The 27,771-nt window shown below is 38.8% G+C and overlaps 1 protein-coding gene across 7 annotated transcripts in view; it reads right to left on the reverse strand.

Annotated features, from left to right (window-relative positions):
• The window catches only part of lrp1bb (low density lipoprotein receptor-related protein 1Bb), a 329,687-nt gene that overhangs the window by 84,105 nt on the left and 217,811 nt on the right, over nt 1–27,771 (reverse strand). For all 7 annotated transcript variants that reach the window (XR_008396570.1, XR_006982676.2, XR_008396571.1 and 4 more), the window contains exons 24-41: nt 27,213–27,410; nt 26,388–26,592; nt 25,140–25,304; nt 24,361–24,605; nt 19,570–19,701; nt 19,030–19,257; nt 17,550–17,724; nt 17,168–17,262; nt 16,757–16,906; nt 11,321–11,461; nt 10,549–10,674; nt 10,147–10,278; nt 8,616–8,750; nt 8,382–8,511; nt 7,379–7,505; nt 7,036–7,187; nt 6,586–6,710; nt 1,860–2,231 (exon numbers count right to left, since the gene is read on the reverse strand). Coding sequence is in view for 3 of the 7 variants with exons in the window: in XM_047156107.2 (XP_047012063.2) it covers nt 1,860–2,231; nt 6,586–6,710; nt 7,036–7,187; nt 7,379–7,505; nt 8,382–8,511; nt 8,616–8,750; nt 10,147–10,278; nt 10,549–10,674; nt 11,321–11,461; nt 16,757–16,906; nt 17,168–17,262; nt 17,550–17,724; nt 19,030–19,257; nt 19,570–19,701; nt 24,361–24,605; nt 25,140–25,304; nt 26,388–26,592; nt 27,213–27,410 (3,033 nt within the window). In the remaining 4 variants the exon portion in view is untranslated. The remainder of the gene's footprint in view (nt 1–1,859; nt 2,232–6,585; nt 6,711–7,035; nt 7,188–7,378; nt 7,506–8,381; nt 8,512–8,615; nt 8,751–10,146; nt 10,279–10,548; nt 10,675–11,320; nt 11,462–16,756; nt 16,907–17,167; nt 17,263–17,549; nt 17,725–19,029; nt 19,258–19,569; nt 19,702–24,360; nt 24,606–25,139; nt 25,305–26,387; nt 26,593–27,212; nt 27,411–27,771) is intronic.

A 27,771-nucleotide genomic window follows, 5' to 3' on the forward strand; every position in this document is an offset into this window, starting at 1 on the left:
AAATCAAGGTCCTGCCATGGTCATCCCAGTTCCCTGACTTGAAACCATAGAAAACCTGTGGGGTGAACTGAAGAAGAGAGTCCATCAGTGTGGACCTCAAAAATTGAAGGATCTGGAGAGATTCTGTACGGAGGAATGGTCTCAGATCCCTTGCCATGTATTCTCCAACCTCATCAGGCATTATAGGTGAAGAAAGAGCTGTTATCTTGGCAAAGGGAGGTAGCACAAAGTATTGACTAAAAGGGTGCCAATGATTGTTGCACACCCAAATTTAACAAAGATATATTTATTTTTGATAAGCCTGTGTTTTGTTTGATATCCATGAGAGCAGAGTACTTTTGTGAACCCCCAACCTTGGAGGTGTTAGCAAACGTGCTAAGCACTAAGCCACCGTGCCCCCCTAAATAAGTTCCATAGGTTCCTCAATCAGTTCCATTTTATTTTATTTCATTATACTGTTTCAGTTTCAAATCAGAGTGCTCTTTCTCCTGCTAGTAACTCCTACAGAAACACAGCGGCGCTATTTTCGGTATCAGCAAGGACTGAAAAAACATGTACTTATACTCACAAGAATATCGATGATTCCCTAAGTAACAGAGTATTAAGCATTACACTAACCAGTTAGAAATAAATCAGTTAACCATTACCTGATAATTTTCCATATTAGTTAAGCAATTTTAAGTAATAATTAATGTGAATTAAAATTAAAGTAATATGAACTATGCACTGCTTAACAACGTATACTCCAGTAATGCAGTTTCGTTGGTATATTAATTTTTAACTGGAAAACCTTATAACACTGAGGTCATGAGCATCACTTTAGGCTAAGGTTGCCAAAGTTCTTTACCTAAATTCCTAATTACTCAAAATGTTTAGAATTAAAATGCATTAAAATATTAATTAGCATTAATCAATACATTGTCACAAACATTCATTCAGCCATCTTCAGCAAATGGTTTATCCTCACTTTATCATCACTGGATACCTATTCCTGTAGCTGCTGGAAGAGAAAGCATTCATACAAATCATTCAAGGTTAATGAGAACCTTATGTCTACTGGAAAAAGTATGACTTACAGAGTAAATCATGCAAACCACCTTGTTTAGATTGTAATTAGGTAAATCTTTTTAATGCAAATGAGAGCATGTGCTTCAACGGGCTCATTAGGCCAATAATTGGTAATAAAACATCGTTAGGAGCTGAACTTTTTCACTGTGCGCCACATCAGAAACAGCTATTGATGTCTACCATGTTGTATATTTTACATAGAGAAATCAAAAAGCATGACAGTCAGAAGCTTAAAATGCATCACCTTATCTTCCATCCCTATTTGTGTTGTAGTTTTGAGAAGGGTGGAAACAAGGCAAGATATTTAAATCTATCAATAGTGGGCACAAGGAGAGAGATACAATGTTGCAAACATCATTTCTGACAGCTAAATTGCTCCCATTTAGTTGAAGAAAAATGGAGGTGGCCATTATAACACTCTTACTGTGTGTAGCATGCAGTAGGACCCAGCAATACATCATGCGACCTGACACTTAAGGCTTCCAGCAGATGGCTTTTCACAAATGGTTGCTAAGAGGCAGGCATGGATATGGTAGCAGAACATTTAACAATATGCAGGTCAGTACATTGACAAGTCAACATCATGATGAAAACAGATTTCACAGAGCATGCACACTTCCCGTTACTCTCCAGCTGTCCTTTGGGAAATTCATAATTTCATGTGTAAGCAACAGAATTACAGCATTTATTCTACAAGTGACCTAACCAGCAGCTATTATTAAATGTCAGCCACAGGACATATCAACTGCACCATGCAGCACTCAAAGATAAATAACGAATATTAAACTTACGGTCAACTATGATCTGCCTTCCAGACCAGTCATCGTTAACCATCTGAATATTCCCATAATGGATGTCACTGAAGAAGATGCGGTTGTGGTCAGAGGTGTGCTGACGATAGTCAAAGGCCAGCGCAACAACGTTTTTGAAGAACTCAGGCTTTTCAAATGGCTGGAGGGGAGAATTGAGGTCACTCTCATCTGAGAGGTGGATGCTTTTCAAGATGGTCCTTTCTGAGTAGAGTAGGTAACCTTCGTATCTCTGGCAGGCAAAGCCATCCTCTGCCAGGTAGCCATGAGCACAAGAGCATGTCCTCCTGCCACTACCCAGGTGAAAACAGAGCTGCTGACAGCCACCATTACTCCTTGCACAGGGGTTTGTGCCTAGAGAAGGCAAACGCATGCCTTAATAAATGTTAGAAAAATTAGCGACTTTATGGTAATAAAGAAAAAACAAACAAACAAACAAACATGAAAAATATGCCTTGTATTCTGTTTCATTTTCAATATATATATTTTTTTACACTTGAACTAAAATTTTAACTATATTTTTTCCAGCAGTAAGTTTTAGGTCTATCCTGATCTTGAGTTATTGTGTGGAATTTCACGTTTCCCCATGTGTCTTCTGGCTTCTCCAATTTACTCCCAAATACACGTCATTAGTTGGGTTGGCTAAGCTAACTCGACCCAAGGTGTCCTTAGCCTCGTTTCCATCCAAGGGTTTTAATATTTTTTGCGGTAAAAGGTTTAGAGCATTAAAATGTTTAATGATATAGCTGATAGAAATGCAAATTATTGATAAAATGTCACAATTGTTGACGTAATCTTTTTTTGTTTAACTTTAGCGCATAAATTATATGACGATACTTTAAATGTTGCGGAAAATAGTTTGGAAACAGTTTTTGTCGAGAAAAATGGCATTCGCACAAAAAAGTGCCACATGACAGAATTTATCTATCAGTTGGGGGAAGAATAGGGATGTGTGTGCAAAACCGTGACACAAGAATTAAGGTATGCGATTTCATTGGCCTCCGCCTCATTCAGCAGCCTGATATAACGCCGCATTCATTTATCTTTGATAGCTGTGCACACAGCATATACACAACAATGGACAGTCGTTTTACTAACCCCGAAAGTTTCTCCACTACTCTGTACTTGGCGCAGGACACCGGCTTGAGCAGACCGAGAGCAATCCGCTTTCGGGTCGAAATTAACCTGCTCGGGAGTTTAATGCCCAAGATAATCCCATTTTTATTTTGTGGTGTAAGAACTTCTTACTATCCCATTATATTTATTACTGATATGTTTCAACAAGAATATAAGGATAAACAACAAATGACATACTGAGAATTGTTTTCTGCCACAAAAAGTCCAACTGTAACATTATGGGGAAAAAAATGTTTGTTTGCATTCAAATAAATAGCCTATGAAGTATTTCAGTAAGAAATATACTTTTTTTGCAGCTACCTTGCACCACAGTATGTGACGACAGTTTGTTTATATCTCCATGGTAAGGACCTGAGTACGCGCACTTGTGTGTGTGAGTGAGTGAGTGAGAAAGTGAGAGCGAGAGAGAGAGCACGAGCACACCCTCTGAGCCAAGTGATGTGAGAAAACGTCAAATTTTAATGCATAACTGATGCACTGTTTTAAATACAAATGTAGTGTAATTCATTGCTTTAGTTATTAGTCACACAATAATGCAACATGCTTATTATATGAGCCCAAATTTTGAGTGGCCCACTGGGAATTCTCCCGATTCTCCTGATGAGCCACCCCAGCTATGCCCGTGGGCTTCCGTGTACTTGGAGCCCAATCAGACGAGCAGCTGCTCCATTCTAACCTCATCCTCTGATGTTTCGTACAACTGCAATTATTTGTGAAATTAAAATGAAAGTAAGATGATCAATTTCGTTCAATTGTCTCAATACTCTCTCCATTTTACAAAGATTTGAGGACATGCGGGATGCAAAAGGTACACAATTTGCGATATACACAAAAATTATGTATGGAAACGGCTCAAGGGAAGATTTCTTTTTCACTTATGCGGCAATTTTTAAATTTTTTTTAAAGGATGATGTCATCACACACGACATTTTATCTGTAAAAATTGAATTGGATGGAAACAGGCGGGAGACAGCAAATATTGCTAACTTTTTTTTACACACTTTCACTTTGTCGATAACAGAAATGGAACTTGGCATATGTGTGTGTATGCATGGTGTTGCTGATGGATTGGTGTCCCATCCAGGGTGTATTCCTGCCTCATGCTCAGTGTTCCCAGGATAGACTACGGATCCACCATGACACTGACCAGGATAAAGCAGTTACTGAAGATTAATCCATTTATTAAATTTTAGGCAAATACCTCAATTTCTGTAACAGAGTAATGCAATACTAGTTGTCAAATTGATAAAGGATTATAGTTAGAGTCTGTTTCTACGGCAAATGTAAACAGTGAAGATAATGCCCATGTATAGTGCCATAGGTCAAAAATAGTTCTCCAAGTAGATTTTAACTTAAATGTAACTTTTCATTTAGAACTTTTTCAGAAGCAGCCAGTAAGTGCTTGGCCTATTCGGGAACTTTTAGAAAAGCCTCCTGGATGAAGTTCCTTCATGAAGCTGGTTGAGACGATTCCAGAATTCTGACCAGCCGCATCAAGAATACTGTTAAGAATTAAAAATATAAAATAGTTTTAACTCATAATGGTAATGAAGTAAAACCTTCTAAGAGCAGCTACAGTGGTGCTTGAAATTAGTGAACCCTTTATAATTTTCTACATATCTGCATGAATATGACCTAAAACATCATCAGATTTTAACAGAATTCCTAAAAGTAGACAATGAGAACCCAATTAAACAAATGGGGAAAAAATATTAAACTTAATAATTTATTTATTGAGGAAAATGATCCAATATTACACATGTGTGAGTGGCAAGAGTATGTGAAGTTCTAGGATTAGCAATTCATTTGAAGGTGAAATTAGAGTCAGGTGCTTTCAAATTATGAGATGACAATTGGGTGTGAGTGAGCTCCCTGTTGTTATTTAAAGAACAGGGATCTATCAGAGTCTGATCTTCACAACACGTTTGTGGAAGTGTATCATGGCATGAAAAAGGAGATTTCTGAGGACCTCAGAAAAAGAGTTGTTGATGTTCACCAGGCTGGAAAAGGTTACAAAACCATCTCTATAGAGTTTGGACTCCAATCCTCAGATAGATCATGTCCAAATGGAGGAAATTCACGACCACTATTACACTCCCTAGGAGTGATCAACCAACAAAGATCACTCCAAGTGCAAGACGTGTAATATTCCACGAGGTCACAACAGAAATCAGGGTAACTTCTAAGCAACTAAAGACCTCTCTCACATTGGCTAATGATAATGTTCATGAATCAACCATCAGGAGAACACTGAACAACAGTGGTGTGCATGGCAGGGCTGCAAGGAGGAAACTACTGTTCTCCACAAAGAACATTTCTGTCCTTCTGCAGTTTCTGTCCTTCTGCTAAAGATCACATGGACAAGCCATAAGGCTACTGGTAAAATGTTTTGTGGATGGATGAGACCAAAATAGAGCCTTTGTTTTAAATGAGAAGCGTTATGTTTGGAGAAAGGAAAACTGTATTCCAGCATAAGAACTGTGAAACATGGTGGTGGTAGTATCATGTTTGGGCCTGTTTTGTTACATCTGGGCCTGGATGACTTGGCATCAATGATGGAACAATGAATTCTGAAGTTTACCAGTGAATTCTAAAGGAAAATGTCAGGATATCTGTTCATGAATTGAATCTCAAGAGAAAGTGGGTCATGCAGCAAGACAACGACCCTAAGCAAACAAGTCATTCTACCAAAGAATGGTTAAAGGAGAATAAATTTAATGTTTTGGAATGGCCAAGTCAAAGTCCTGACCTTAATCCAATAGAAATACTGTGGAAGGACCTGAAGCAAGCAGATCATGTGAGGAAACCCACCAACATCCCAGAGTTGAAGCTGTTCTGTACTGAGGAACAGGCAAAAATCCTCCAAGCCAATGTGCAGGACTGATCAACAGTTACCAGAAACATTATTTGCAGTTATTACTGCATAAGGGGGTCACACCAGATACTGAAAGCAAAGGTTCACATACTTTTGCCAGTCATGGATATGTAATATTGAATCAATTTCTTCAATAAATAAATGACCAAGTATAATATTTTGTCTTATTTGTTTACTTGGGTTCTCTTTGTCTACTTTTATGACTTTAGGATGTTTTAGGTCATATTCATGCAGAAATATAGAAAATTCTAAAGGATTCACAAATGTTCAAGCACCAAACTTGTACAAACTTGACTATTAGTGTGGGTTAATTAATAGCTCCCATTCTCTCAATCTCTTATTCACACCTATGTACTCTCACACACATGTGCGTACACAAACACACACACCTGACATAAGGAGGATACCTCAGCTTGTGAGTTTTGTGGATCTATACTGCTATTTAGATGAAAATAAGATATACTGGGTATTTTACAGTGTGCCAGTTGTATTGCTACAAAAACAGGAAGGAATGGATCAGTGCAGAATTCATTGTTTAGTGGATTTAAAGCTAGTTTTAATGATGAAGCATTTATCAATGGCCATGGACACAGTAATCTAAAATTGTGTTGTGGAGCAATTTAATAAAGGAAGAGCTACAAATAAAAAGATTAAAGAAAAAAAAAAGAATACAAAACATTAAGTTGAAACCTCAACCTTTCTCCCGGCCTCTATTAAAGATTTTCACATCCTTCAGGTTGACACCCAGACCACTCCTCATTGTCACAGCCTCGCTGGCATCACTCTTTAGCCCACGGCGAATGGAACCATTGGCATGAGCTCTACCACAATCAGCACAGCAGAAACAGGAAATGAAAACTGGCATCAGTATAATCAGTGGTACTTGTATAATTAAAAGATCTTAATTAAATTCACAAGCCAGCTGCATCTGCAATGGTAGCCGAGCTAAACCTAACCTTGAAAATGACATTTAGTAGAAGTTTGCTAAATTTCCATAAAGTCAGGAATCTTGCTGAGGGAATGTGAGAGCCTTAAACCAGGACTCCCTGTGTCCTTGCATGGAAGAGGTTAAACCTCCAAGACTGTAGCAGCTGGCTTTATGGGCCACTTTTGGAAAGCCCAGCATTTAGTAAAATAATAAATTACCTGTCAGACCAGTAGATGTAAGCCCCGAACACAGCCACAGAGAACAGATCCACATTGGCGGCTGATAGTACAATCTCCCGGCTTTCCCCAGTCTCAAGGTTGATCCTCTCTATCTTGTCGGTTCGAGCGTCACACCAATATAATCTATTTTCCTGGAAAGCAATTTGAAAATGCACATCAGCGCATCTTCTTTTGTACAGGTCCATTTTATCATCAGCAGAAGAAGAAGAATGAGGAGCAAGACTCAGTCTGGTAGTATCAGGGAGCATGATGGAGAGACATACAGAGAGAGAGAGTGAGAGAGACAGAGAGAGAGAGAGAGAGATTGAGCACTTTACCGTACCTCATAGTCAATGGAAATTCCATTTGGCCAAGCGATGCCAGAACTAACAAGCGTGACCTGATCTGATCCATCCAGCCGTGCTCTGCCTATGCAAGGATTCTTCCCCCACTCCGTCCAAAATAGGTAGCTATGACAGATGAAGATGACACATACACTGGTCATCAGTTATATAAAGGTTCTGTTAAATATTAACAAATATTAACATATGCATTGTGGTATGGGAAAACCTTTCGGATGTCACTGTGACTAAATTCTGGCAAAATTGATGAAAAAATTATGAAAAATCAAATGTTTAAAAGAACTAATAAAAAGATGCCAAATGCAGTCAACAGAACAGAACTGACTGAATGATCGACCGATTATTTCCCCACATTTGATAACACAAGCAGAGATCAGTGGAGTGAAGAGACGATGAGGTTTGTATTTAAATGCCGAGAGTAACCTTTACCTTAGGTAATGAGACAGAGACTGATGTGGATGACAGTGATAATGATGATGTTGATGATAATCAAAGTAACAATTCTTAGGCAGTGATGTTTTTCCTTAAGTAGAATGCAGGGAATGTTTCGGTGGAGTTGGAATGGACTCTTTAAATGCGACTTGCTTCCTTTTCAGTCTAGGTTATTAAAAGACCAAGAACATCAGAAGAATTCATAGCTGATTCATTTTTTGAACTGGCAAACATAAGTAAAGTACCTTTCATTTCCTTAATGAGTAGTTTAATGAGTCACTAAATTCAAAGGTCGTATGCAGGCAAGGTCTCTGATATTTCATTCTGTTGATGTATATTTGGTTTATGAGTTTTGCCCATACTGTTCTTTTGTGAGTGTTCAGCTCACTGGACCAAACCCTGAATTTCATACAAAGTCCTTTCAAGTGAGAAACATCTCCAAAGGGCAAAGATTGTTAACCTGCCCGTTGCAATGAGATCAGTGAGGGTGATTTTTTGTGAGAAAATCAATACATTATCTTGGCTCGAAGGCTCTTTGGTACAGTGACATACCCTCTCTGTGGATGTACTGCAATGGCTCTCGGCTGGTCCAGCCCCTCTGAGATCACCACAGAGCGGTACATGCCATTCAGCCGAGCAATTTCAATGAGGTTAAGGCCATGGTCTGTCCAGTAGAGATTCCCTTTATGGAGAAAATCAACAGAAAATTGAAGTTTGTGATAGAGTAGAACTCAAAAGAAACACTTTACAACAATCACGTCCACTTTATGTAAAGTATAATGATACCAGCAATCCAGTCCACAGCGATTCCCTCCACTCTGCTGATGCCGGTGGTAATAATGTGTTCTCTCCATGTTTGGTCTCTCTTGGCCCTAGAGATACGGTTCAGGCCCATGTCTGTCCAGTAGACTGTGTCATTGCCTGTAGACAGGAGACAATATTTCACAACAGGAGCCCAAACACTGAATGCAAGATGCTTCCCTCTTGTATATGCTGCATCTTTTATAATTCATTTGCATAGAACAGCAGGTATACTGTATTTGTGCAAAGTGTATCTGTTATTTTTGTCAATCCACAAAAAAAAAAAATCTTGAATTCCTAGTGAATGTGAGAGCCTACAACCACAACCCATTTACATGAATCGTTGAATATGCTTGTCTCCTACATTAAGAGGTTCTCACCAGAGTCAAATACAGAATTTACTAGTACATAAATCAGCTTAGATGTTTTCTTCACATAAATCTGTAGCGTTATCTGTAAATATTTAGTTTATTTTCTACAAATACAGTCTTCTATAAATGCAGAGTTTAGATCCAGATAATGGATCTCGAACACACGGCGGTAGCCAGCTGGAAGGCACACATCCTTTTCATACTCCAACAAGCTGCCTAATAACAGCATGCAAAAGCTATGCGAATGGATTCAGCTGTCATGGGCTGAGCTGGGCTCAAATTCAGCCTGCTCACCTGAGCTAAGCTGGAACGTGCTGCCCTTGTAGAGAAGGGATCAAGGGAGCAGAGAAGAGAGACACTGACCATCTGTACATTCTGCCCTTTGGCTGAGGTCAGCACTTTTAGCTATGCCTCCTTGGTCACAGAAATTGGGGGCAGCACGGGACATGATCTTGTAGTTCAGTTCACGCATTTGAACTTTCCACGTGTTGTTTGTGAGAAGCAGTTTGGTTATGCACACATACACTGTTGACACACTTAAAGAAACTAAAATTTATTTTACATGGATGGCTTTTAATTATTCTGTTGCATCAAATAAGGGCCGCTTCCCCTGCACTCACTCATCATGCCACTTGTCACTATTGCATTTTCAGCAAACAGGGTCAATCATGTTGCATTTGAGCAGTCACAAGCCTATTGGGGGTATGAATAATGCAGAAACTCATAAAATTTCCAGCACAACACCAGGTTCCTGGACAGCCATGTCTACTACACCTAACCTCTGTTTGATGGATTGTCCAATATATTACAGTGAGTCCCAAGTGATGCTGGGTTTAGAAGATATGAAGGACCATTTATCTATGATGCCTCTGGCATCAACTTACTTAACCCATTTCATCCTTTTATCTCTACAAAAGATGATATAGCAGCATATTCGATTGCCTTTATCCAGGTGCAGAACTGAGCCGCTAATATTAGATCGCATGTCTGACAGTAAACAACATGGAACACGTGATGAAGGGGATGTGGTACATTTCTCTGATGTGAACAGGCAGATCACAGAGCAACACAAGAATTCTGAGAAGGAAGTTACCACACATGTGCACAGATAAAGTACAGGAATAGACAGAATGATGGATGTTTACCGGCATGGAAGTCCACTCCGACAGCAAACAAAGTGCCAGTGATGGGCATCAATGCCTCTGTATGATCCGTTGGGTCCAGTGAGATTCCACGCATGCCCTCGTGTACAGAGTACATTAGAAAGGAGCTCAGGCCTAATACGAAATAAACACACAGAAACGAATCATGGTCTCTGGGGAATCAAATCTGTTGCTATAGCATAATAATGGAAAACAAGTCCCAGTATTTAGAAATATACATTTCCATTTAAAAGATAGCTGCCAAAAATAAGGTCAGCATTATCATGCTCATCGTTATGATCAATGATTTGTATGTTGTGACCCTCATGTGATGTCTTAACACGATAAAGCATGCCCATATTTTACCATATTAATACTGCTCAATCACTGTAACCACGTGTATACCTTCACAGGAGAGGCGGTCAGCACGTAGGTTGTAGCCCACAGTGCACGCACAGCTGCGAGTGTTCTCCGATGTAGGAAGACAGAGCTGAGAACAGCCGCCATTGTTCAACTGACAGGCGTTCCTCCCTATAAGATGCAATACAACACCCACAAAATTGAAAGCTTCAATGGACGTTTCCCAAACTAGTGCCTTTAGTTTATAATAATGCGCGAATGACTGAAGAGAAGCACGTAGGAAGCGTGTACCCTGCTGTGCTCCCAAGGAGATCACTCCTTAGCTGTCTCAGACAGTAATGAGACAGAGCAGAATATGAATAGAGAAGCTAACTGCTGCTTGAAAAGTTTAGAGGCTGAATAGATATACATCAGAGCTGCTTAATGGTCATTCTTTATTCAAGTGGACAGTTTAGTGGGATCCACAGCAACGTTGTTAATGGACCTGCCATTACCCTGAATTATTTGCCTAATAACTCAGAAAATGGAAAAGTGATTCACCGATAAATCTGCAGTGCACTTTTACATATTGAAAAAGAAAGGGAGGATTTGTTATCAAACTTAATGTAATAGTCCAACCATAAACTGTAAATGTTACTCATTATAATCTATGCGGGAATAAATCAACATCAAATTAAAACCCTTGAAAACCCAGCCACCCATTATTTTTCATTTACATCTAATTTCACAGGCCATTTTAATTTACATTAACACACTTCAAAGTAACTCCTTTTCATAAATATAGAGGATTGCTTTAAAACATCGCTTGGCAGCTCACCTTTCTGGCCCTCTCGGTCATACACTTTCATGTGAACCACTCCGCTGGTCTTATTGCGTAGTGCCACAAGGCTACGGCCATCTCGCTTTGCCACTGTGCCTAGCTGCGCCAGATCGTCATCTGCCCACCACAGCTTGCCACCTGTTAAAGCATATGAATCTTTCATTGACCATGAGTATAAGCTATTGTCATGCATGTATGCTCACTCCGGGGATAATAGGTCTGCTCCAGATCATTAGTAAATTATAACTACAGTAGATAGGGCCAAGGCATTGTGCACGTCCCTGTCTGTAGGAAAGTCAATGAAGCAGTGTTTAGAGCTGCCTGGCACAGTGCCCTGGTCTGAGATTATGTCTTTCCATTCATAGAGACCAATGTCAGAACATCACTGTAGATAGCAGTCTGTGTGTTGTTCCTACTCAGGCACAGTGTGCAACAAAGGGCCACAGAGGTTGTTCTTGGCTTGGAGCCTGAACTGTGCCTGCGTGCTGCAGAGAGGCAGGCAGTGCTGACACACCAGGTGACCAGGGATATTAGAATAAAGGCTATAGAGTACAAATTCTCAGCAGTTTGGAAGAAAGGTGACCTTGATCCTAGACACTTTGGTAGTTTCTGGATTTTTTTTTTTTTAGGTGAAATATAATCTGTGAAAAGGTGTGGATTTCAATGAATGTATAATTAGTGCACATCTCATTATCACCGGTGACCTAGGCACACACAAATACTCACAACTAAAACACAACTAAAATTGTGGACAAAGAAATGATAGATAAATCAATGTCATAGGTTGATTGCACATTAGTCATTTGCAGTTTAGTCATTTTAAATTTAGCATAACAAAGATATATATAATTTTAATAAACCTGTGTTTTGTTTGCAATCGTTTGATATCCATGAGAGCAGAGTATTATTATTTATTTTTTTAATTAAAGATCAATTGGGTTCAACTCCTGCATTTGCCCTGTGTATGCAGAGTTTGCATGTTCTCCCCGTGCTTCAGGGGTTTCCTCCCGGTACTCTGGTTTCCTCCCCAGTCAAAAGACATGCATTGTAGGCTGATTGGCATTCATAAATTGTCTGTACTGCGTGAATGTGTGTGTGATTGTGACGTGCGATGGGTTGGTACCCCATCCTGGGTGTCCCCCAGGACCCTGTGTAGGATAAGCAGTACAGAAAATGGATGGATGGATGAATGGATGACATAAGACAAGAGAAAGGGAGACTGACATTGGAAGAATGAGCTATAACCTTTTCATAGTTTGACAACCTTGTCACTGACATGGTATAGGAAAAAGAAAGATTTAGAGTAGGACATGTTACAGTTGATCAGTCTGTAAAAGATATATGCACTGTGTAACTTACACTAGGCTTAATAACATTTATACTTCCCAAAAAAAAGGAAAAGAAAGACAGCTAGAGTTACATAGGAGGAGAATACCAGAATATGGCATTCAAACTCAGGCAGATTTGTAAAATTATTAAAGTTTCTGTAGTTCAAGAAATGGATGTATAGTTTTAGATGTGACCTAGAGGAAACTTTCATCTAGCTGTGATTAAATAATTGTGTGGAATTAAATGAAAATGGTGACATACAAATAGCCTCTGAAATGTTTGAGTCTGGGTTACCAACACTGACTGTATACATTTGTTGGCATCCAGACTGGGGGATGGTTTACAGCACAGCTCAGTAAGAACAATTTCCGCTTTAAGTATTTGATCTGATTACAGATGAAGGAAGTCACATGATCTGAATGAGAGCTCTCACTACATCTCACACCAAATCTTTATAAAGCTTCCATGGAGGAAGCAATCCAGCCTCATGCCAATAAATTACAATAAAACTGCTTTAATTCCTTCAGTCATCTTGCTCCTTGAAATCTTCTTCATGAGTTGATTGGGGCTCTTTAAGAAATAAAATGTGCATTAATCAAACAACCAGTATTTAATGTATATTAATCCCGCTTTAAACTGGAGCTATGAAAATTGAATATTCCCTCTACATCTCTACACAATGATATGATACATCTCTCATCACTTTCTGCTCTGTACTTCTACTAGTACGTGGACATTTGTATGGCAGGTGAATACCATCAGATAGCTTTTTTAGTTATTTATTTATTTTTTACAGCTCGGCAGATGAAACAGCTTTATAAGGGCATAAGTTGATAACATGGCATGATGGTTAACCTTGGTAAATCTCTTCAATTAAGGCGCCCTCACTGGGAGAGAGATGGCAAAGATACAGGCCAAAGATCTTAGATCACAATCTCGTTCAATCTTCACAGGGTGTCGGCCCAGACGCAGTGTTCCAAATGGCTAATCGATTGCGCTGATTCTGAAAATCAGAGGGCTAGGAAGGAGCTGTTTGTTCCATAGCAGTTCAATATATTTGATTAACCTTGAATGAGCTAAGCCGTAACTACAGAATCCTAATAGGTTTATTTTTATCACTTCAAGCAGGTAATTAACAAATGAGAGATCAATATGGTTGAAAACTACATTGTACATTACAATGAGTCCCTGCTACATTGTGACATAAAAAAAAACTCTCACCTGTTCATCTGCGTCGCCTTTACATATGTGCATGAGAGGATCAGCAGTCTTAACGATGAAAAGCAGATCCTGGGCACTAAGGCTCTTTGACGCTTTCTCCAGAGATCATATTATCCACTAGTGTTATTATTCTGTATGTGATAGGTGTGTTCTATCATTTCAAGGCTGTTTAAAGTTTAAACCATGTGCTTAACCCAGCAAGCAGACAACCAGAAAGGAGTTCATGGCAGATTTGCTGCACAGTGAAACAAAAGTTCTGAAACTACTCTTCTACAAATACTACCTACTCAGACACCCACACACGACTGCATGATCATCCTTCCACCCCCAGGCTTACCTAGACTGGGACAAAGAGATAGATGCACACACTGATACACATACACTGAAAAAAACCCCAAAACATTTCAGTTGTGCACTTATGAACTAAAAGCCCTTGTAGAGAACAAATAATCACCCCATTTTTTCAACAAGAACCATCTGTCTTGAACACTTTCAGCAGAAAAAAAATAAAAGCCTGCAGAAGCACTTATAAATCAGCAAACATGGTTTCATATGAAACTGTTTGGAATACTCAGAACAAGTAAAAGTCTGAGCATTGACAAAGAAGGAGGAGAAGAAGAAGAAGAAAAAGAAGAAGAAGAGGAAGGAAAATGGGGAAAAAAATTCTTAAACAGTGCTATCCTCTTCATACCTTTAACCATTACCCGTTGAAGGTAGTTTATAAAAGAATTTCTGCCTTGGCTTAACAAATCTGCTACACAAATCTGTTCCTCTAAAAAAAAAACAGCAAACAGAAGTATCTTCTGAACAGACTCAGACAGCTTTGCAAAAAGTCAGAGAAAGCTTTTCTCACTGTGAAAAAGACAGAATAATTGTGATGGATAGCGCATAGACAAAGCTTCATTTTGCCATTATGCTGTAGCCTGCTACTTCTTTAAACTTACACCATTAGTCATTCAGGTGGCCTTTTACTCTGTTTCACTTTTTTATAATAAATTACAGCCTCAGTCAAAAATGGCTTCAACAGGGAGGGCAGTATTTAGCACTGTGAAAACAACAGTAGCACACCTGCTAAAGCATCGTCCATTAGTAGTCTATTAGGAACAAATCATAGCGTAGTCAATGTGCTGTGCTGGCAGGACCTGACTGCGCTTTTGTTTTCTGGGCCCATATTCACCAACCCTTTGTCAATTACTCATAAGAATGGTGCTAAAAATGCAATTATGACTAAAATTAATCACAGCTCAGTGTACTGCCTAGAAGTTACATTATAAAACTACTTAGCCTTAGTTTCAAGAAGAAGTAAGATCAGCATTTATGAATCTGCGTAATGAGGGTATCTGTATGGACACTTACTTGTGACATAATTATATTTACACACATCCATCCATCCATCCATCCATCCATCCATTTTCTATACCGCTTATCTTACAGGGTCACGGGGAACCTGGAGCCTATCCCAGGGAGCCCAGGCACAAGGCTGGTACACCCTGGACAGGGTGCCAACCCATCGCAGGGCACAATCACATACACATTCACACACCCATTCATACACTATGGACACTTTGGAAATGCCAATCAGTCTACCATGCATGTCTTTGGACTGGGGGAGGAAACCGGAGTACCCAGAGGAAGCCCCCACAGCACGGGGAGAACCTGTAAACTCCGCACACACAGGGTAGCAGCAGGAATCGAATTCATTGTAATATGTGTTAATATTAATGATGTGTGTTAATACTATTAGTATGCAAGTTAATATTATTAATATGGACAAAGATGACATATTTCTCTGTTGTCTCATGAAGTTGTTCACAGATGCAATTACGTGTTAAAGGAACAGTTGCAAAAATGTCCCTCAGATTAACAAACCATGGGAAAAAAAGATAGAAGGAAAGAAAAAAGATGGAAACAGAGAAAGCTGTTGACTTGTTAATTATATTTCTTATCTGTAAAATCTTCAGATTCACATATGCTTGTTTTTTTTTCCCCCCATTCTGTCAATTACTACAGTGACTCCTGTCAAGCCAGAATAAATGTAGGCGTATTGTTCATTATTTCCTCCTAAGTGGAAGGGAAATAAATTTGCAAATGATACGAGTTGTTCTAAGTGCTTATAGTGTTTGATTGATCTCTACTGATTACTGCCCTCTATATACCGCCTTCTTTATGTTTACACTAACCAATGCCAGTTCTCTCTCTGCAAGAGCTGTACCTAATCTGAGTTCTGGCATATGGAAAGAATTGTAATTTGAGTCTTACACCCAGCCTAATGCAAATGGTGTGATTAAAAAGCAGATGCTCTACAGCAGTTGGGTGTCTATCCAAACAACCAGTCTTCATTATCCAGTTCCATCTGGACAGAAATCAATCATATCAGCTTCTCACCCCACTTTTTTTTAATATAGGCAAGTATATTCCTGGCTTCAGACTGAGACCTACATTTACTCTCCCAATTGATGAGCAATATTGCTTCCAGTGGAACAGCTTTTTTTTTTTGGAAATGTTTCGGACACTGAGGGTTTGCTGTGGATAATTAATATCTCAGTTTCTCATACCATGGTGCCATGGTAACACAAAGTATCCATTCCAGTGCTGCACTGTTGTCTGAAAGCAATAGGTGCCACAAGCTACAGGAACACCGCTACATAGCAAATACATAGCAGAAACATTGTCAGTAGAAGTGACTAAAACAATATAAGGTAAAACAAAACCAGTACCACCAAAATTATGGAGCAGTGCACTTTTTTAAATGAAAAATTATAATTCATTAAGTACTAATTTTCTCATTAATTCAATAATATATAATGTATATAAGAAACTGAGATGTCCCAATCAAGTGTAATGTAACATCAATGAGATGGGTGTCAAAGCTGAATCTCTTACCCATGACTGCCAGAGCTGTGGCTTTGGTTAAATTCTTCTTCATAGTTTCAATCACCTCAAAGCCACTGCCATCCAGATTACACCTGTTGACCGTGCCATTAGCTGAGCTAATCCAGTACAACTTGCTTGCAGGAAAGTCTATTGAGAGACCTAAGGTGGGTGTAGAAGGTCAGGACTAGGATTTGTATGATTTTATAGTATATGTTTTCAAATGACTTTGGAATAGAGCAATATGTGATGTGTGTGAATATGTGGAAATAGGTTATGCAGTACTGTGTGATTCTATGGGACAAGACAACTTGATAAAAAGGCTATTTTGATTCAGCAGTGGACATAAGAGTATAAATATCGGTTTTGAATATAGGTTAAGACAGGTGAGCGGAAAAAAAAAAATTATGTGATTAGACATACCTACTGGATCTTTCTGGTTCTGGTGAAGAACTTTCCTGTTACTCCCGTCCATGTTTGCTAGATTTATCGTATTCCCATCTGTCCAGTATATCTTCCTATAGTGTTCAATTGAAAAGACAACACATTAGTCTAATGTGTTTATTCTAAGGTATACATTATATTAGATATTTGTCCAGAATACAACTTAAGCCTAGATCTGTTAAAGGACTGGACAAGTTCTACAAATATTACTTTTCCAACATTTGCCCATGGAATAATTCTGTTCCTCCTGTATTTTTTTTTTCAAGCAAGTGCATAAATCCATTAAACAGTATGTTAATGTATTACATACTTATTTTACAGTATATGTTAAATACACTAAAATACTTTTTGGATTGCATACCCTTTGGCTGGATGTACTGCCAGACACTTTGGTTTATCAATCCCATGGATGACTGAAGTTTTAAGTGCTCCATCCAGGCGAGCAACATTGATCTGGGTCTCTTCATTTTCAGAGCTCAACCAGTACATATTCCTTGAGAGCCAATCTACTGCTAGGCCACGGCAGTTCTGAATATCTGCAAATGCCAGAAGCAACTCACAATAAAGGCATCAATTTCAGCATATTCAGTGTTGGACAAATACTGTAAGTAGCCTGGATGACTGGGAAAAGCAGATTTCATGTCCAGGCTGTTAGTATTTTTATCAGTAGTTAAGTAGTTATCAGTGAAAAATCAGCAGACAGGTAGCTTCAACAACCAAAATGTTGGCTATGTAGACTATGTTTAAACTTATGCTATCTTTTAATGCAGTAGTGCTGTGTCAGCTATTTAGGTAAACCTTGAGAGTCTGCTTACAAAACGTAAAAAAAAAAAAAAAACTCTAAACCTATTTTCTGCAATTTCCATCACTAATTAGTTTAAATACAGCCTAAATGAAAATGGAAAAAAAAACATTTAAATAAAATGCAGTGAATATCATGCATTACATACAATAGCAAAAGCACAATCTGGATGATGTAGATATTTTTTTTGCTAAGCAGATTAATTAGCGTGGGTGGATGGTTGACGATCTTTTCACAATCAGAAACATACAGATATGTGGAAAAACACCAACAAAACCAAGCAAAATAAAGTGCAGTCAAATAAAGCTGTCATATAACTCTTCTGCTATAAGTAATCATTACCTCATTGTTAAACATATCAGGAAAAAATCAAGACAATAGTCAGTCTTGAATAATATCTTTTAATAGCATCTCATTGCCAAGATGCTGGCTATCAAATTGCTGACTTTTTGTCGAGGGCACAAACAGGATGTGCTACATGATCTTATACTCATTCATTTCTCTTGGCTGTATTCAGTTAACTGGATATCTAGCTCATCACACATTATTACATTACACTAGCTACTACTTTTGAGTCAGTTAGGTTTCTGGGAAACTACAACAGTGGACTGGGCAGCACACTGCATTTTCCACCTGCCCAGTAGGCTAATGGATTTATGATTGTCCACCATGAAATGGATAGCAAGCTCTTAGCTATTAGCACTAATACCACTAAGCCTCCATACTCATAAGTACAGTGTTTTTTTTTTTATTATACCTGCTTTGCTGCATATATTATAATAAAGCACTTTCTCATTTGTTCATTCTAAATGTAGTTTGAAGAAAGAAAAAAATAACAGTGGTAATCTACATATTCATAAAGTGCAGGAGAAGTATTTTCACTACTCAAATCTCTTCCTTTTTAATACAGGTTAGAAAATAGTGAACTATATGAAAAAAATTAAGTGTTTTATAATGACATAATTTTCCTAAGCACACTCCGTAGTAAAGACAAACTGCCCTGCGTCACTTTTTTTTCTTGTTAAATATACTACCTTACCTCCAGAGATGACCGTCTCAAGGCTTGTTCCATTGATGAAGGCCCGCTTTACAGTTTGAGTCTTCACATCTGCCCAATAAATCCGTTCCTCTAGAGCATCGTAATCCACGACCGTGACATCATCAATGTCAGGGACAGTTAAAGCAGTCATGATGTTCATATAGGGGTTATCGATGTCCACACCTCGGATCTCAGAACGTCTCACATACAGCAAAAACCTCTTCAATGCTGGGAAATAGCAAACACAGCAAAAACACCATGCAAGGTAAGTAGATGAGTTTTCAGGAACCTTCGTATAGGAACAGTGATGTCATATGAGTCAAAGTAAGAACGGTTCATGTACACTGACACAGGAACTGGATTTTAATTTTAGTCTAAGTACCTCAACGCTGAACACCGAAATCCTATAAAGTCAGAAGATTGTTGAGGTGAACATGCCACAAAGTATCTCACCACCTCATACTAACACACAACTTGTACACTCTGTATAATATAAGAACGGTGCATGAACCCAAGCAGAGTAGAGAGGTGTTAACTCACCCACGCAGTAATGGCTGTTGGGTGAGATCTTCATGAGGTGTGGGCACGCACATGTTGCGGTGCGGTTGTAATCGATGAGGCAAAGATGCGAGCAGGGACCTCTTCCACTGTTCTCCTCACAAGGGTTTGAGGCTGGAAAACCAACAGTGACATGAATTCAGGGCAAACAAAAGAAAACACACAGAGGAGAGAAATCAATACCAAGTATAATGGCTCCTGGTTCACGAATGCTCCCATCTTTAAAGGAATATAAGCTAACCTTTGCTGACATCAATTGAACAAATTGTGTTCAAACTTCTTGTGCAGACAGACACAGGCAGACTATCAAAACACTCTGTAAAGCACTTACAGTGAAAATGAAGGAAATTACTTTTCTTGATTAAAAGTTATGGCCTTTGAGGTAACAGCCAAACTGCTTACATTTAAAGGAAATAGCCATAGACACTGCTGTAAAGCAGACAAACAAACAAAAAACTTTTAAATTTAAAAGAGAATATGATCTGGTTCAAAACCTACAAGGCTACTACAGCATATAAAGAGATGCGCTTACTGTTTTAAGTCCTTTGCACAATGCTATTCATCCAAACTACGGCTACGAACCACACATAACCTTACAGTGCAGTAGCACAGTGCGTTTAAAAAAGAAAGAAAGAAAGAAAAAAACACGTCTAGCTCTTTCTGAAACATCTCTAGCATATCTGTTTCATGAGTGGCCCATTTCTGGGGTACTTCATCAGGGACTATTGCTGACCAGGCAGATCACATGATAACGGCTAAGAGGTCACTGGAGAATAGTCAATTAGCTCTCTACGCCTTTTCACTTTTCACAAAGCTGTCTTTGTCAGCACTATTCCAAGAACACCAGGGGAACATCTAAAATGGACGCAAATGCATGCACAGAACTTCCAGAAGTTAAGAGAGGAGAGCTCTCCTGGCAATATCACGAGTAACATTTATACAAGGTAACTGCAGTGACACAATGAACACTACAAGCAAGCTTCACTAAGAAAGCATGTATTGTATGAGAGGGTTTTTTCTTTCCATGTCTGGACATGTCCTGCAAACCTCTTGTAATTTATATCTGAGCTAAGAGAGGTTATGATCCAGCTGCTTTATTTGGAAATAGCCTGCTAATGGGATTAACTCTGACATGATATGATTCTTCAGCTTTTTCTTTTAGGAATGGTACAGTGTTTACAGTTAGGCATGCCATTAGATATTAGTTAAAGTATTTGGGAATTGTGTATAATTTTTCCCAGAATATTTAACCCATCAGTGAATCCAGAACTACATTACAACACATAATTAACTCAGAAACCAACTGCATTCGTAAAAATAATTGCTCCATTGGGATTTTCGTAAATGGGCCTATTATTTCCCCCAATTTTTAATACATGCATTTGGCATGTATTTGTAATCAATTACTGTAAACATGAATAAGTAACCAAATCATAGTCTAGCGACCCAGTAAATTAATTATACATTCGTTAGGTCTTCTGGGGAAATCACACTGTTTGAAAGAAAAAATATGGATAAACAGAGGCAGTGTACATGAAATGACTGCTAGGGAGGCAACTTTTGGTTAATAATGCCCCGCTTTTATGATAAGCAGGCCAAAGATGTGAAACGAAGACGTGACACACTTCATGAGCCTGGGCTTACAAATAGCAATATAAGTAAGCTGGGGAGGTGGGGGGGGGGGGGGGGCAGCAGACTGTTCATGCTTGCCTGCCCTCCACTGATTTGCCTCTGTTGAGTTTAGAGATTTACATCCACAAACTGAATCCATTCTGAAATGGGATTGAAGGCATTTGTGAACATTAGTAGAAATGCTTTAAACAATGGAAATCATACAGCATGCTCTAGCTATCATGGAAGACTGGTGCCCGACATTATTTCTTTAACCTCACGATGCCTTCAGCTCTTCTACTACACGTAACATATTTACAGCCTGTGGATGCCTGCAGTCTAGCGCCATTAACCCACTGAGCATTTTCTCCCATTACACTCCTCTGGCGTCCAGAGGTTCCCTCTCTCCCCTGCCAACACAGTAACACCGAAAACAAACCCAATTTCCGTGGCCTGTTAGCTGCGATCTTGGACGGCAGTGATAGCCAGCCTTTCCCAGCAGGCTCTTTAAGATTGGATTAGCTATACTTATTGGCTTCCTTGGCAACGTAGCACAATTTGTCGGCACTTATCAGAGTAAAACAGTCACTCGACTGCACTGGCAGAAGATCTGAACTGAGCCTGTACTGGTTGGCAGCATTTTCTGCTGTTTTGGGTCGGTTGATGCAAATGAGATTACTTTAGCTGAAGCATACTTTAATAGAAAGCTGTTCACCTGGAATGTTTTAATATTAACAAACTCCGATAAAAAGGCTAAAGAAGATTTCACTATATGTTTGTCACCATTACAACAGTATATTGAAGTGTAAAATAAATGACGCTTACCATTTAAGGGACCTAGATATAAAACTATAATAGGTAACATTCGTTTTATGTTCTATAAGTAAACCAACTTTGTTGTGTATTTAACAAGGATAGAAGCCTAATTAACAAATATTTTCCTAGTAGATGAAGAAATAGGCAACTGCTCATTAGTGGTGCCATATATTCACATTATACTGCTGTTATATTCATTATGCTGTTTCTTTTTTTCTGACACGGATAAAGTCACAAAGGGCACCGTGTGCATTCTGAAGACAAATTGAAGCTGTCCTTACCAGCTAGGAAGGAGTGAATAGAAAAATCGGCTTGAAAAACTACCAAGACACAATTAAAATAAATTTAGGTAGAGTAGAAGAACACATCTAGAGGTCACATTAAGCTGGCTTGTTCTCTGCATGACCACTTTTTTCAATTATGCACCACCCTCAATGGAGGCACTTTCTGATGGGCTAGAGAAACGAATGAACAGCAGGAATCAGCTCAAATGAATTTTCATACCATGGAGTGGCCACTGGATTAATTCATTTTGTACTTCACTCTCACAAAACCTGAGCCAGAACAGATCATGTTTTCGTATTTCCACTATAATGTCGTCCATTATCGTATTTCCACTATAAGGTGGAGCACAGCAAGTCAATAGGCTTAATGGTATTTGCAAAATAAGCTTGACTGATTGACTGATTTATTAATTTTTGGTTTGTTTGCTTGTTTTTTATTTATTGCATTTGCTGACTTCTTTGATCTAGTGTGGGCATTTGTATAGAGAAGCCTTGTACAGAAGGAGCATGGCATACTGCAAAGCATAACATTTTCCGAAACTCACTGCAGCATAGTTCAACTTTTAAAGAAAATGCTCAGATCAGTTTCACATGAGTCTCATGTGCACAGGGGCATAGCCATAATTTCAGATGTGTGTATGTGGGGTGGGGGGGGTGGGGGGTTTAGGATGAGGCGGGATTGCAGGGGAAAGAATGTCAAGGGTATTCTTTTTTCTGACCTTTGTCTAATTGATGGGTTTTATCTCTTCTTGCTCTTATTTGGCTTAATATGCTATTTATGAATCTGTACTTGCATGATATGTGTTGTATATTGCACTGTATTATTTAAATATTGCAAATTGTGTTTAGTGTACATTGTATTGCATATACATAGCACACAGCATATAATATATACTTGTATATTCACACACTATTTTATTCTATTCAACAGTCCACAGTTCAGAAAAGAAATGTCACTCAAACACTGTTGCAAAGAGACTGTAACTGAACTAAATTAACAAACATGTCACTGTAATGAGACCTTATATCAGTACAATAACATGTTATATCAAAAGTAAAAGAAACCATTAATGTAACATACAACGCTGCCTGATCCAGACTTATGTAATCCATAATTTAACATTAACAATTCACCATGTTGTTCTAATGTGAAGGACTCAGATAACACATCTGTAATAAAAAAATAAAAGATTTTACAAAAGAGTTTGAAAATAAGTGCCCGTTTGTGCGGGACTGTGGGTAGACTAATATTACCATCAAATCTTGCTAATTATTCATCATTGGAAATAGGCAGCGATTAAAATGAGATATGTAGCAAATTATTCATCATTGTGCAACACGAATACCACTTGCCAAAAGAACTTACACTACTGCTCAGCTTAGTAAAAAAGGAGTGAATGGTTTTTTGCCGCTCATCGTGACCTCTCAGCGTTCAGCGCGGGTGTGAGCATGGGCGTGAAACATGACGTGAGTGACCAATTGTCATGGCAACGTCAGGTCATGTAATGACTTATAGACACGTACACGTATAGAAATCAAAGATACACAAATTGGCCATGATCAGTGAAAAGGTGCGAGGAATGAATTTACGTTTTATTAAAAGTGTGGGGGACATGTCCCCTGCAGATTCTATGACCCCGCACAAGCCAGTCGTATATCATTCACTTTAAAGTCTTGGATATTTTACTATAGCCTGATGGAAAACAATCCAAGATTGTCTTGGTTACTCATCACTAACTGCTTTTTTAATAACTGTAGGATTCCACTGACAATAAATCTTGCTTCAATAAAGATTAAATCTTAAAAATTTTGTTTTCCCATGAAAACTACAGAAAAGAGCAGAGAGCCAGTCAGAATGCAACCTTCAAATTCTGAAGATGGAGGGCATACATGTGTACAAAACATATCAAATGCTCAGTATCCCACGAGTGAAGCATGACGGAATCTAAGAATAGTTACACATATATAACAAGAACATAAAGTCACTATCGATATAAGTTACAATATGAGCAACAGACAAACATACTGCATTACAACATTCCTGGAGTATTAAAATACGTACTCTGTGGTTGTCTGCTAGGATGGTAAATCTGTAGGTCAAAAGGCTGGGCACTGGTCTTCTGTATGACTGTGACATTGTGTCCTGTCCATTTATTAGCCTTGGCCAAAGTATTGGTCCTCCAGTCAGTCCAGTATACACTTCCTCCAAAGAGAGACACTGCGAAGGGGTGTGAGAGGTACTCGTGGCCCCTTAGGATCTCAATGACCTCTGTGCCATCGTACAAGGCGGAGTAAATAGCATCCGAGCTGTTGAAGAGACCAGGAAAACCTTAGGAGGGCTTCTCACACCCACATCAGTTTGGAACTGCCACTGTTGACAAGGTGTGATACAGCTGATAGATGTCCTGCGGGACTTCCACTACAAGCACTCACACTTTGTCAGACTAGTGACTGCAAGTGAAAGACAGATGAAAGATGCACTATGTTTGTGTATGACTATGTGTTGTTGTGACACAGATTTTTTCTAATAGCAGCAGCTGTATTGTCTTTTCCATTCTTAAAAAAAAAAAAAACCTCAATTTTTCCAACCTACCACTGTGCTCAATTGATCACACCTTTATATTATATATATACATATTATATATATATATATATATATATATATATATATATATATATATATTATATATATACATATTATATATATATATATATTATATATATATATATATATATATATATATATATATATATATATATATATATATATATATATATATACATATTATATATATATATATACATATTATATATATATATCATCCTCATATCCTCGCCTACCGAGCATCTGTCCATATTATGCGCCTCTCCAGGTGGTCCAATGTTAGTCCGTTTGGCCAGGCTCCTATCTCCATATCCTTGAAGACTACATGCCTCCCACTTCCACACATTGATGCAGCCTCAATCCGTGGAAAGTTTGCATCCCAGTCTGTCCAGAACACAATTCTGCAAAACAGCATAAGCAGAAAAATTATTATTTCTCCACAGTTGACAACAGCAGAGAAGAGATTCACTAATACAGATACACTGCTGGGTAAATCCAAGCCAAATCACAGCAGGGTAAATCCCAGCCAAATATTTCCTCTAGGCTCATCTGGTAATGAATTATATGAGTAATGTCCTATGAACTGACATGAATAAGCAAACTTTCAAACAGAGAAGAATATACCAGTGATAAAGATGCAATAATAATCACTTAACATATACTGTATACTGCCACATGGCTCATACTAAATGAGAAATGGCGACACACCAGTAAACACCCCAAAAGCATTTTATACGAAAACATTTAACATTTGCTCTACAATAGTGTGCACAGGCATATCAAGGCTCTTTTCTTATTCATTCTATTCAATCCCTTCATTTTCAGAACCTCCCTTCCCATACCAATACATTTAGTAGTTTTTAACAAGTAGCAAGCTGTTAGACTGCAAAATCTGTTAGACTTTATTATTACAAAATATCACTTCAGCCTCCAGTGAGACCATTTACAGTGTGTCACTCAATTGAGTGCCAACATGAGCTGCAGCTTGCGAGCAGAGATACTGTGTCTGTCCTCTCTGTATTGCCCATGGCACTTAATGGGAATTATTTCCAATGCCTGAAATGGGCAACATAAGCCAACAGACTATGTTCAATTCATTTTAGTGCCAACAAGCATTCTCTAAGCACTAAATGCTACTGGGATCAGCCTGTGACTATTTTGAGCTCATGTTGTCATACTTGAGGCTTCCTCCTTCCCACACGGTGCCTTGAGAGATTGGAGCAAAGTGCAAATAGAAATAAAAAGGAAGCATACTACAACAAAACACATTTTTCTTGACATGTTATTAAAAATGTATGTCAGAATGTCTTGCAGGAATGAACTTTCTAATTAAAAATGGTTTGATAATTTTCTTTCATTAAAAAAATGCATAAAACTTTAATGCATTTTCTCTGTGTCTTTCCATGAATGCTCTATAGTATTTGTCCAAATTTACTCAAGGAAAATAAAATACCCTTGACTCATTTTAGTGGAGTAATACTAACCCTTGGCCTGGGTCCAGAGCAAGGGCACGAGGGTGCTCCATCCCCCCTGCAATCAGCGTAGTTCTCATTCGTCCATTCAGCTTCGCCACCTCAATCTGATCCAGGTTACTGTCAATCCAGTAAAGGTTTCCTGCAATCCAATCCACTGCCAGTCCCTCAGGAGTGGCCAAACCATGCTGAACCACTACTTCAATCCCAGTAACACCTGCAACAGCAATCACACCAACATCACTAAGACTAGCAAATAGGCCAGAGAGTGTGTAGAATTCATTGCATGAAAGCATTCCACCTTTTGTGCCTTCATTTCCCCAAAATGCTATCAGGAGAAAATAGCAAACTCAGGAGGAGAGCAGATCGACATTACAGACAAAGGAATCTGTCTCTAGGCTTTCTACAAAACATTAAAGCCTTTCCCAGACTGTCTATAATCCAGCTGTTTGCAATTATCCTTGGCTGCGGAGAGCCTAATGAAATGCTAACAAAGGGTATGCAACAGTCATGGCGGGGCTGTTTGTACAGGCATCAGGTCATAGAGAGAAACACAGGCTAGTGTGATAAATGCGATGGGGGTGCCCATTGCTAAATGGCCACCCAGTGAACTAGCAGCATTCATCAGTTCCTTCTGAAATTTTGTGGTTCCCTTAAAGACAGCCCCATTTCTGTCCCAGCAGGCGTCAAAATAGTCCTCTAATAAAAACGTATCCTACTTTCATAGAATAAAAAGTTGAAATCAGATCCATTTTTTCTTCAGTTTAAGGCAGGATGAAATCAATAGGGATCTAGACACTAAGGTATGTCACTCTGTCTGTGGGACTGAGCATGTACCTCCAGTGTCTGAGAGCTTTCCCCTGTAGATCTTGTCCTCCACCACGTCGGTCCAGTAAAGCAGGCTGTGATTGAAGTGGAAGTCCAGTGCGATGGTGTTCCTGAGCCCAGGCACTAGCAGACTGTAGTCGCGCTTGTGAAGGTCGATCCTTCTGATCTCATGCCGGATGGAAAAGATAATGAAGGCTTCAAAGGGATCTGACAGTGTGGAAAGAGACATGTACACAACTAAAGCCCATTTCTCTGAATCACGTCATGGTTTTCTGAAATAAGAGCCAACTCTGTTCTGCATATGTTTCTCAGGATCGACCCACAGTATATCACACAGATGCTCATTGTCATCTGCCAGCTAATGACCCAAATTTGACTGCTTGAGACAATCTAAAAGTGTTTGGCAGGCATGCTGCTGTAAAAACATTAGCTTCTCACTGGAAACCCCCTGATTGTCTATCCTGCTGTCATTGGATTATTGGTCCTTTTATTACTTTGCACTTTGAGCACATCCACTACATAAAGCACACAATGCCCATAACTCGGCTATGAATTCATGAACAGCCAT

The sequence above is a fragment of the Ictalurus punctatus genome, chromosome 6 (genome assembly GCF_001660625.3).
Source record: "Ictalurus punctatus breed USDA103 chromosome 6, Coco_2.0, whole genome shotgun sequence".
NCBI lineage: Eukaryota > Metazoa > Chordata > Actinopteri > Siluriformes > Ictaluridae > Ictalurus > Ictalurus punctatus.